Source organism: Macaca nemestrina, chromosome 11, assembly GCF_043159975.1.
Source record: "Macaca nemestrina isolate mMacNem1 chromosome 11, mMacNem.hap1, whole genome shotgun sequence".
Taxonomy (NCBI): Eukaryota; Metazoa; Chordata; class Mammalia; order Primates; family Cercopithecidae; genus Macaca; species Macaca nemestrina.
This window is the reverse complement of record NC_092135.1, coordinates 64,215,750-64,227,963: the sequence shown is the minus strand read 5'-3', so window position 1 is coordinate 64,227,963 and position 12,214 is coordinate 64,215,750. Positions and strand designations below refer to the sequence as shown.

The window sequence follows — 12,214 nt, the reverse complement described above, 5'->3', positions numbered from 1 at the left end:
AATGCAGTTTGTTTACATATGAAGTTAGATTGCAGTTCTCTATGTACAGAGACAGCCTTTAATCAAATTTAATTTAGTTCATCACTTTCTGGAATTGCTTCATGTATATTTTTTTTCCTAAAAAGATTAGGAGGAGCCCTTGAGTTATGAGAATTATTTTTATATTGTGTTAAAACATGAATAAATGACAATTAGCTAATAATGAATCTTATACCACAATCCTCTCTTCCAAATCTGTACATTATTCTTTATTATCTTCTAAAATGTAGTTTTAGCAAAGAGGTGTTTAAATCAAGTCTGAATTTTACTTTCTGTTTTCTATGTTATAGAAGCCTTTCTTGACTGCATAATTGATTCAAACTTTCGTTTATTGGTGTGTTTATTACATGGTTTCCCTGTGCTATAGCAAGAAACAATAGCCTCAGCCCTTGCTTTCACAGAGCTTACCATCTAGTGGGAATGAAAAAATGTTTGAGGGAACAGACAAATAAATTAAAAGTATCTCAAGTTATAATAAATGCCATGCAAAGGCAGTGAGTCTCAGGTGCTGAGATATCAACTAGATGAGAAGACATCTCTGAGGTGATGGCATTTAAGCTGAGATCTAAAAGATAGTAAGAAGCCATAAAATAGTGTAAGTGTGGGTGTGAGTCTATGTGTGGAGGGTGCTGCTTCAGTTAGGAGGAATAGCATGGCCAAAGGTCCTGAATAAAGGGAGGGTATGAGTTTAAAGAATGGAAAAGCAGCAGCATAGTTTATTAAGAGAAAGGAAGAATAGCAACAGAGAAAGTAGCAGAAAAACAGGAGTCATATCGTGCTGGACATTTCAGCCCATGGAAAAGAGCTTGTATTTTATTTTAAATGCAGTAGTTTTTATTGCTGTCTGTCTTGTGGACAACTGATTGAGCAAGGGTAGATGGTAGATGGGAATAAGAAAGACAAGTTGAAGGTGGCTTCTCTCATCTAGGCAAGAGAAAATGAAGGTTTCATTTTCTCTGATGGCAGAGAAATGAAGGAAAAAATGATGAGCTCAACACACAAAGTCTGTAGAGCTTGCTGATGGATTAAAGAAGACAGGAAGCATCGAGGATGACTTCTCAGTTTCTGGCTGCAATAACTGGATGGGTGGTGATGGTTAAGGAGGAAATGGTGGACACGTTTGTAGAGGAAGGTCACTATTAGCTAGCTAAAATTAAAATGAGATGCCTTCGAGATGTCCAGGTGGATATATAATATAGAGAATTGGAGATTTAAGCATAGAAATCCGAGGGTCTGCTGAGTTTGGAGATAAATTCCAGAGCAATCAGCAAAAAGAAAAGACACCCACATACTCACACACACGTCCCTCTAGCTCTGAACATCCCTGATGTTTTTAAGTGGGTAGAGAATGGGAGACTTGGTATTTAAAGCAATCTGGTCCTGAGATCTACAACTCTGACATTTAGAATTCAGGTAGAAAAGAGGACCCAGAAAAGAACACAGAGAAAGAGCTGCCAATAAAGTAAGAAGCAAAGATATAAATAATGAAGCCAAGAGAAGAAAATATATTGTAGAAACAGATGTGCTTGTGTGGAGTCATGCTGCAAGATCAAGGATTAAGGATGATGAAGAAAGAAATACGCATTAGGTTAAGTAACAGGGAAGTCATCAGAGAATTTCTTGAGAAAATTTGGGGAAGTGGTAAGGGTTCAAGGTCAGAATAAGGTGCATACAGGGGTGAAAATAAGAGGTCAGAAAGAAGGTAATATGTGTAGACAATTCTCCCAAGAAATCTGGATATAAAGGGAAGCAGAATAATGGGGCAATGGCTGGCATTTTTTTTAAAAATACAGATTTTTGTAGGGATGTTTTGCTAGTGATCATGAATGAGTAGTTATATATGAGTCAATTCAGGAGAGAGAGGGAGAAGTCAAGTCCTCGTGAAAGTGAAAGAGTAAAAGAGAGAGACAGCTCCACTAAAACAGGAGGAAAGACAGAAGGGAAGACTGCAGAGTTATCAAAAGATGATTGAGTTCAAACCCAATGGTTTTTATTTCCTCAAAGTATAAGATGGGATCATTGCCTGAGTGTGCAAATGAGGAAGAGAAAATTCTACAGAATATTTGACAAGAATGCATTATATATATGGTCATCTCAGGGAATGAGAAATTCCGTGTATTTTGAGTGCAAATTTGATGTTTTGAGATTACTTAAAATATAACCATTCATTTGGTTGTGAGAGGTTCTCCACCAACATTCAGCCATTTGGTAGCCAGCATGGAAAAGACAGATGCTAGATTATGTGTAGATTGTGGTTCTGTCAGGTTAGGGACTGATGATAATGAATGCCCATGGATTTAAGCTATATAAAGAGTGACAAGAACCTGAGTTGGTTGATAGATCATGAGAAAGTACTAAGGCAAATGAATTGGCAATCTTTAAAAGATCAAAGAATTATAATTGTAAAGGCAACCTACATAGAGAACCTGAGCATAATCTAAAAGCATTTTCTGGTGCCTATAGCAAAGTATTTTCCGAAATGTCTTTCAAAATTCACCATCAAATAAATTAACTCACTGTCTCATCTCCTGCTGAAAAACATACAATTTGTAGATTTCCTTTGGTGTTGCTATCTACTTTGATGCTCATCGAACACTCTTTTATGCTGCTACACATGAAAATGGGGTTCATGTGCACAGTGTGTAGCTAAATGTGCGGTATTATGGAGAAATATACTGTGGTTATATTGGGCTAAAATAGGATATTCTCTTCCTCCTATTTTTCTAATATTTGACATTTAATAGAGAAAGTTTTGAAAAAAACACAATGTTGGTCTTCACTGCTAACAGGACTTTTCCTATCTTCTTCATCTACAGCTGCTTTCTTGTGAGAACCATATTTGCCAGAGCGTAGAGTATCATGTGCAGGCCCTCTGCCCAGACCTGATCCCTTGCACTAGTTTTCTCAGAGTTGCATTATTTGCCCTTGGTTGGGCAAATAAGCCCAAGCCATACACAATTGTCATAAGTTGTCTTTTTTTCCATTTTGCTACATTAATCTTGAAAATTAATAAAAAAAAATTCACCTAGAATCTTCATTAGATTTAATATCAATTCTATATTTTTGTTATATCAATTTTCATTCTCCCCATATGTATTTTAGTGGGAAGTTGGCATTTATTTACCCCCACCCACAACCTTTGCCATTATTCTGCATTCCCTTTTAAAACTAGGTTTATTGAGGAATAATTTACATGCCACAAAATTCCTCTTTTTAAACTTGTACAACTCTTTTTTTTTTAAACTATATTCAGAGTTGTGCAACGATCACCACTATCTAATTTTAAATATTTTCATCTTTCCCATTAAGAAACCCTGGGCCCATTAGTAGTCATTCCCCATTTCCCTTTTCCCCCAGTCCCTGGCAACCACTATCTACTTTCTTTCCCTATGGATTTACCCACTCTGTAGATTTAACATAAATGGAATCATATAACATGTGGCTTTTTGTGACTGTCTTCTTTCACCTAGCATAATGTTTTCAAAATGTATCCATGGTATAGTATGTATCTATGCTTCATTTTTTTATTGCTAAATGATATTTCATTGTATGTATATGCCATATTTTGTTTATACATTCATCAGTTGATGGACATTTGGGTTATTTCCATCTTTTGGTTGTAATTGTAATGAATAATGTTGCTGTAAACATTCATGTACAAGTTTTTGTGGAAATACATTTTCAGTTCTCAGTATATACCTAGTAAGTGGAATTACTGAGTCATGATTCATGATTCATTCTTCTTCTTTTTTTTTTTTTTTTTTTTTTTTAGACGGAGTGTCCCTCTGTCACCCAGGCTGGAGTGCAGTGGCCTGATCTCAGCTCACTGCAAGCTCCGCCTCCCGGGTTCACGCCATTCTCCTGCCTCAGCCTCCCGAGTAGCTGGGACTACAGGCGCGCACCACCACACCCAGCTAGTTTTTTGTATTTATAGTAGAGACAGGGTTTCACCATGTTAGCCAGGAATGGTCTCGATCTCCTGACCTCGTGATCTGCCCGCCTCGGCCTCCCAAAGTGCTGGGATTACAGGCGTGAGCCACCGCGCCCGACCTTTTTTTTTTTTTTTTTTTGAGACAGGATCTCACTCTGTCACCCAGGCTGGGGTTCAGTGGTGCGATCTCGGCTTACTGCAGCTTCCACCTCCCAGGTTCAAACAATTCTCCCACTTCACCCTCCGGAGTAGCTGGGACTACAGGAGCCCGCCACCATGCCCGGCTAATTTTTTGTATTTTTAGTAGAGACGGGGTTTCACCGTGTTAGCCAGGATGGTCTCGATCTCCTGACCTCGTGATCCACCCGCCTCGGCCTCCCAAAGTGCTGGGATTACAGGCGTGAGCCATGGCGCCCGGCCATGATTCATTCTTTATCTTTCAGAATCATCCCGCTTTTGAATGTGCACAAGCAATATTTCATTCTTTGCATTCATTTTTTCCCTTTTTAAAAGACATTAACCTTAAATCTTCTTGAAGCCAACCATCTTAATAATTTGATGTCTAGTTGTTTAGAAATTATTGTAAAGTTTTCTAGAAACCTAGAGTGAACTACTTGCATTGCTTTACCTTTCATCATTCTTGTACTGTGTTAAATACAGTAGTGCAGCAGTGTGCTAATACAGACAGCTCCAGAGCCCATTCATATAATTTGGCTCCTCAGTGGTTGATAAACATGAACCAGAGTTAGTTTAAAGGATAATCCTAAAGTAATCCATCCTTAATAAAATACTTCGGATGTTTATGTATGCAAAATTGCATCTTATCCTCCCCCATACTCACTCTACCAGGCCCATCCTTCCCAAGGTTCAGGAGTGTTTTCAGGAAAGCTTTTCATGCACATTTTCACCTACATTTGCACCTCAAACTATGATCCTTTATTGTTTTATCTGTGTCTTCTAAGTAAGATAAAATGATGATGTATAAGTCAATCAATAGTATTATCTCAAATTGTATACTAGTTTAATTATAATAACTCCCGTTTTTGAGCAGCTAGTACAGAAAGTGTGGATCACAGTATCAAGTGGTTTACATGCAATATCCTATTTATACTATTTAACAACTTTATAAAGTAGGTATTCTTATACATATTTTACAGATGCAGCAGCTAAGGCTTAATGGCTTAAAGATAATTCACTTACTTAAGAAGGGATAGAAGCAACATTCAAATCCAAGAATATCTGATTTCATAGTCTTTCTTCCATGATTACTCCAAAAGTCTCCTAATAATCAGATTTTTTATTTGACCTGAGTAAAATAGGAAGTCAAGTTCTTATTAAGTAGAATAGATATTTAAGAGAGATGACAAAAGGTGTTTTAGTCACTTAAACGTTTACTATACAAGGATAGATCTACCTGATGTAAATGACGAGTTGATGGGTGCAGCACACCAACATGTGCAACATATAATTTGCACAAGTATACATATGTAACAAACCTGCAGGTTGTGCACATGTACCCTAGAACTTAGTATAATAATAATTTTAAAAAAGGATAGATCTGCCTCCAGTCTTAGCAACAAGCCTTAACAGCAAATGACAGAAGAGTTGATGAGAACTTTTACTACTAAAAATTAGCACAAAGGGTAACATGAAAGGTGAAAAATGGAAAATATACATTGATTACATTGTCATCTCCTCAACACCTAGAATTAGTAGGTCCTAAATAAGTATGGACTGGTGAATGAAAAGTAAGAGAAGTTCAGAAAACAAATTTTATTCATTTATATACTGCCTTACTGAGTCTGCCTCTTATGGAGTATTTTGGGACTCAGTCAGGGGCTCTCTTCCTGCTCTTCCCTTTCCCTCAACTCCCATTTCCTCCTCTTCCCTCCCTACCCCCTTCCTTCTCCTCTATTCCCCTATTTTCCCTTCTCTTCCCTTCCTTTTCCTTTTCTAGCTACAAACTTTCTCTCCAGGTAAATTCATCAATCCTCATGGCCTTGATAGTTGTATATTAGATGATAACTCTCATCTTTATATTTCCAGCCTTGATAGCTCTACTGATGTCCAGAATCTCATATCAACCCAGCTGCTTACTTGAAAAATGTAATACCCAACAATCTTCCCAAACAAAGCATGGCTGAAACAGAACTCCTGGTTTTTCTCCAGACCTCCTCTTGCTGCAGTTTTCCTCTACTCAGCAATAGGCACTAACAACTCCCCGGCTGATAGATCCTGTGTCTTCTCTTTTGCACACACCCTGCATGCTCTCCATCAGAGGTTCCTGTCCATTCTCCTTTCATCCCCTTCTCTCTACGTCCACAGCTATTCTCTGAGTTGTAATCATGTCCTGTCTCACTATTGTCACCTAACTGGTCTCCTTGCCTCCACACCTGCTTCTCTATAGCCCACTGCCCACAGAGTAACCACAGTGACATTTTTAAATGTCAGTAATATCCCATATTTCTATTTCCCACTTCTATTACATTGATGTACCACATAACAATGTTTTAGTCAATAGTGGACCACATATATAATGATGATCTCATAAGATTCTAATACTGTATTTTTTACTGTACCTTTTCTGTGTTTAGATACACACTTTCCGTTGTATAACAGTTGCCTACAGTATTGAGTACAGTAGCCCACTCTACAGGTTTGCAGCCCAGGAACAATAGGCTATACCACATAGCCTAGGTTTATGGTAGCCTATACCATCTAGGTTTGTATAAGTGCACCCTAGGAGGTTTGCACAAGGATGAAACGTCCTAATGATGCATTTCTCAGATTGTATCACAGTCATTATGTGACACCTGACTGTACCTTTAATCATACTTAAAATCCAAACTCATTTCAATGATATGCAAATTCTGACATGATCTGACCCTGCCTACCTCTGCTTTCACAATCCTCCCTCTCACCACACTGTAGCCACGCTACACTGTAGCCACATCTTGCTGGGTTTTCCACATACCAACTTCATCTCTGCCTTAGGACTTTAGCTCTTGCTCTTCCCCCAGCCCAAATAGCTCTTCACCAGTCTTTTCATGGCTGTCTTCCTTGTCACATTTAGATCTTAGTTTAAATATCATCTCCTTAGAAAGACCTTCCCTGACTTCAGCCTACCACATTGCCTTAATTTATTTTCTTTAGATCATTTATTACTATCTGAAAATATCTTGTATATTTATTTATTTACTTAAGTTTTTATCCAACCACAACCTCCACCCTCACCTAAACATAAAGGAGGCCTCATAAAACTAATGATTTTATTCATCATGTTTATTGTCATATTTATTGCCTAGCCTATAAGATATTAGAAATAAATATTTGAGGGAGAATATATGAGAAAATAGTAAACAAATGGATGCATGTTGTCTGGTTCCAGGCCTGAATTTCTAGATAATTGTCTATATCAATTGATTTGCCTGCTTTATCATAATCACAGATTAAACTCTGTAATGTTATAACTGTTCACATTCTTCTTCAACAGAATACTTTTATTACTTGGAGGGATCCAAAGATGCTCTCCTTTGTGGTTTCAGCACAGATTCAGGGTATGTATTATTTGTTTTCTCTTTAGTCTTAAGGCTGAAAGAGAAAGAAAAGAATGTTCAATCAGTTTGCAAATTAGTCTTTGATTCTATATTGCTTTTTATATATTTCATGGTTTTATTTGTCTCATTCTGTCCCACAACAAATCCAGTCTTTAAAATGTTCACAGTTAATGCATACTCTTGAAAGCAAGACTTTGAAATAGTGTTTGAATTAACACAAGAGAGAAGTCACATAAATCTTAAGAAGGTAGAAAATGTTACTTCTAGAAAACACCAAAAGTTGGTTGGATAGTTTCAGGTCTTTCTTCTTTCTGGAAAAAGAAGAGTCACAAAATCAATTTTTCTTTCTACTCCCAAGTTCCACTCATTCTCCAATTAAATGTGACTCATAGGTGACTGAATGTTGTGTTTTGGCAACTCTAAGCAAAGGTATTCCTTGGACTTGGGTACATATATTTTAAAAATATTGTATATATAAGAATATTGTATATATCCAACTGTCCATATTGCTGCTTCTCTCTTACACCAACTTCATTTTGTAGCGTTAGCTGCATTAGCTCTTGCTTTTCCCCCTATGCAGATATCTCTTCATCAGTCTCTGTGTACACTGGAAACATAGGAATAAACCGGATAAGGTTGCTGTTCCCAGAAGAATCTCAGAGTATTGTATTTATTTAATGGCATCAGGAAAAACCAGTCCACCAATTTTAGAAAGAAAAAAGTCTTAAAGCTACAAATTTTTATGAACTTAGATAATTACTATATTTTGACTATTATTGATTCTAATCCATTCCAAGAATTATACAGAAAGAAAGAGCTTTGGTAGCAGCCTACGTATCAATATTTACTGATCCAAGAACTATTACAAAACGTCTATTGAAAGTTTCCATGTTTTAATGATGATAATGCTAATGGCAGCTATGGTTTATTAAATACTTTCTATGTGCAGGAAGTAAGCTAAGTAATTTGTACACATTATCTTATTTAAACTTATTACAAATCTAATTTTCTTGAGGTAGATGTTATTATCCTATTTTCACAGACAGACTTGTGCCTTGAAGAATTTGGTAAAGTCACTATAAGTAGTCAGTAGTAGAGTGTGATTCAAAACCAGTTCGTCCTGGCTCCAAATCATGTATTCTTAATCATTATTCAATGTTGTCCCCCTATAGAAGAAACCTTGAATTTGTAACTTTTCACTACGGCTATTTAGCTTGTGTCCTGAAGACACTCTCACCTATAATGTTCTTTTTCATGTGTAGCCAATGTCCAGAGGGGTACACCTGTATGAAAATTGGCAGAAACCCTGATTATGGCTACACGAGCTTTGACACTTTCAGCTGGGCCTTCTTAGCCTTGTTTAGGCTAATGACCCAAGATTACTGGGAAAACCTCTACCAACAGGTGAGTGCCAAGAGAAACATGCATTGTATTTTTGAATGGCATATATATCTGGTGTATGTTAATAGCCTATATTAGGAGGATTTTTATTTATTTGAGAATGGAGGAAACTCTATTATCTTATTACTAAAATTATAAGTGTTTTACTCTCATAACTAATAATATGGATAGTTCTTGAATCGTAAATAATTTTCTTATCTTCTCTGGGCATATTTAATCTCTAGATCTTTCCCCTTCCTGAGTATATTATCCCATGGGGTCCTAGTTAAGTACCGGGACATACTGCAATGTTTTCTCAAGCTGCTCCTGCACATGTACTGTTTTCCATGCATGCTTGGGATGGCCTGAAGAGAAGAGGCTCTCTGATGTTCACCTGCTCACCATGTTTTATTTTTGAACTCCTATTTACAGTTAAAGATTCAATTCATTTCTTTAAGTTTTTCTCTCCCAAATCAACTGCTCCCAACTGTAGATTTCCATGACTTTTTGTATATTCTTCTGTTTATATCATTGATCTCTCGTACTGTAAGTGTTAATTCACATGGCCATTTTCTCTAACTTGAATGTGAACCTGTTGGGGCTGTCGTCTCTATTTACTTGTATATTCTCAGCAGCCAACCCAAAAGGAAGGAGAGCAAAATGATTATTCTATATTATGCATAACAATGATACACTTTTATCAGAATAGTTGCAGATTTGTCTTTTTTTTCTTTTTTGGCCTATTTTATATTTCTTTATTTCCAAGAATATTATAAATGAATTCAGAAATTATGTAAGATGCACTTTACAGCAAAAACGGGATGCAAATATTTTTTAAATAGGCAACAAGTGGTCACCTTTACTCAAAATTAAAGAAACACAAGTAAAAAAATTAAAATAATTTTTCATCAGAGGTAAGACTTATTTTTCATTTAATATCTGTTTATAATATTCTAAATTCACTTTAAAATGCTTTGTATGATAAAAGTATATTATATTATACAATTATTAATATAAATGCTAATTATCTTGTAAATTTGTTTAAGTTACTTATAGATTCTCAATATTAGACCTTTGTCAGATGGTTAGATTGCCAAATTTTTCTCCCATTCTATAGTTTGCCTGTTTACTCTGATGTTAGTTTCTTTTGCTGTGCAGAAGCTCTTTAGTTTAGTTATATCCCATTTGTCAATTTTGGCTTTGGTTGCAATTGCTTTTGGAGTTTTTGTCATGAAGTCTTTGCCCATGCCTATTTCCTGAATGGTATTGTCTAGGTTTTCTTCTAGGGTTTTTATGGTTTGGGGTTTTACATTTAAGTCTTTAATCCATCTTGAGTTAATTTTTGTATAAGGTGTAAGGAAGGAGCCCAGTTTCAGTTTTCTGTGTATGGCTAACCAGTTTCCCCGGCACCATTTATTAAATAGGGAATCCTTTCCACATTGCTTGTTTTTGTCAGGCTTGTTGAAGATCAGATGCTTGTAGAAGTGTGGTGTTGTTTCTGAGGTCTCCGTTCTATTCCATTGGCCTATATGTCTGTTTTGGTAGCAGTACATGTTGTTTTGGTTACTGTAACCTTATAGTATAGTTTGAAGTCAGGTAGGGTGATGCCTCCAGCTTTGTTCTTTTTGCTTAGAATTGTCTTGGCTATATGTGCTCTTTCCTGGTTTCATATGAAATTTAAAGTAGTTTTTTTCTAATTCTGTGAAGATGTCAATGATATTTTTGATGCGAACAGCATTGAATCTATAAATTACTTTCAGCAGTACGGCCATTTTCATGATAATGAGTCTTCCTATCCATGAGTATGGAATGTTTTTCCATTTGTTTGTGTCCTATCCTGTTTCTTTGATTAGTGGCTTGCAGTTCTTCTTGAAGAGGTCTTTCATAACCTTTGTAAGCTGTATTCCTAGGTATTTTATTCTCTTTATAGCAATTGTGAATGGGAGTTCATTCATGATTTTGCTCTCTGCTTGTCTATTGATGGTATATAGGAATGCTTGTGATTTTTGCACATTGATTTTGTATCCTGAGACCTTGCTGAAGTTGCTTATCAGTTTAAAGAGTTTGGGGGCTGAGATGATTGGGTTTTCTAAATATAGAATCATGTCATTTGCAGAGACAATTTGACTTCCTGTCTTCCTATTCGAATACCCTTTATTTCTTTCTCTTGTCTGATTGCTCTGGCCAGAAATTCCAACACTATGCTGAATAGGAGTGGTGAGAGAGGGCATCCTTGTCTTGTGCCAGTTTTTAAAGGGAATGTTTCCAGCTTTTTCCGATTCAGTATGATATTGGCTATGGATTTTTCATAAATAGCTCTTATTATTTTGAGATGTGTTTCATCAATACCTACTTTATTGATAGTTTTTAACGTGAATGGATGTTGAATTTCACTGAAGACCTTTTCTGCATCTATTGAGATAATCATGTGGTTTTTGTCATTGGTTCTGTTTATGTGATGGATTACATTTATTGATTTGCATATATTGAACCAGCCTCTCATCCCATCAAAAAGTGGGCAAAGGATATGAACAGACACTTCTCAAAAGAAGATATTTATGTGGCCAAAAAACATGAAAAAAAGCTCAACATCGGTGATCATTAAGAAATGCAAACCAAAACCACAGTGAGCTACCATCTCAAGTCAGTCAGAATGGTGTTGTTAAAAAGTCAAGAAACAATAGATGCTGGTGAGGCTGTGAAGAAATAGTAGTGCTTTTACACTGTTGGTGGAAGTGTAAATTAGTTCAACAGTTTTGAAGACAGTGGGGCAATTCCTCAAGGACCTAGAACCTGAAATATCATTTGACCTAGCAATCCCATTACTGGGTATATACCCAAATGAATATAAATCATTCTACTACAAAGACACATGCACATGTATGTTTATTGCGGTACTATTTGCAATAGCAAAGAGATGGACTCAACCCAAATGCCCATCAATGTTAAACTGTATAAAGAAAATGTGGTACACATACACCATGGAATACTATGCAGCCATAAAAAAAGAATGAGATCATGTCCTTTGCAGGGACACGGATGAAGCTGGAAGCCATCATCCTCAGCAAACTAAAACAGGAAGAGAAAACCAAACACTGCCTGTTTTCACTCATAAGTGGGAGTTGAAAAACTTGAACACATGGACACAGGGAGGGGAAAAACACACACTAGGGCCTGTCGGGGGGTGGGAGGCAAGGGGAGGGAGAACATTAGGACAACTACCTAATGTATGCAGGTCTTAAAACCTAGATAATGTGTTGATAGGTGCAGCAAACCACTATAGCACATGTATACCTATGTAACAAAC

At 36.5% G+C, this 12,214-nt stretch overlaps 1 protein-coding gene and 1 long non-coding RNA gene across 5 annotated transcripts in view; one reads left to right on the top strand and one right to left on the bottom strand.

Moving 5' to 3' along the window:
* Positions 1-8,792, bottom strand: part of LOC105483306 (uncharacterized) — a 41,471-nt gene extending 32,679 nt beyond the window's left edge. Inside the window, exon 1 of the long non-coding RNA XR_988164.2 lies at positions 5,171-8,792. This is a non-coding gene — a long non-coding RNA (uncharacterized lncRNA). The remainder of the gene's footprint in view (positions 1-5,170) is intronic.
* The window catches only part of LOC105483303 (sodium voltage-gated channel alpha subunit 9), a 180,808-nt gene that overhangs the window by 79,026 nt on the left and 89,568 nt on the right, over positions 1-12,214 (top strand). For all 4 annotated transcript variants that reach the window (XM_011744101.2, XM_071072886.1, XM_024793261.2 and 1 more), the window contains 2 exons: positions 7,464-7,527; positions 8,790-8,931. In XM_011744101.2, the coding sequence (XP_011742403.2) occupies positions 7,464-7,527; positions 8,790-8,931 (206 nt within the window). The remainder of the gene's footprint in view (positions 1-7,463; positions 7,528-8,789; positions 8,932-12,214) is intronic.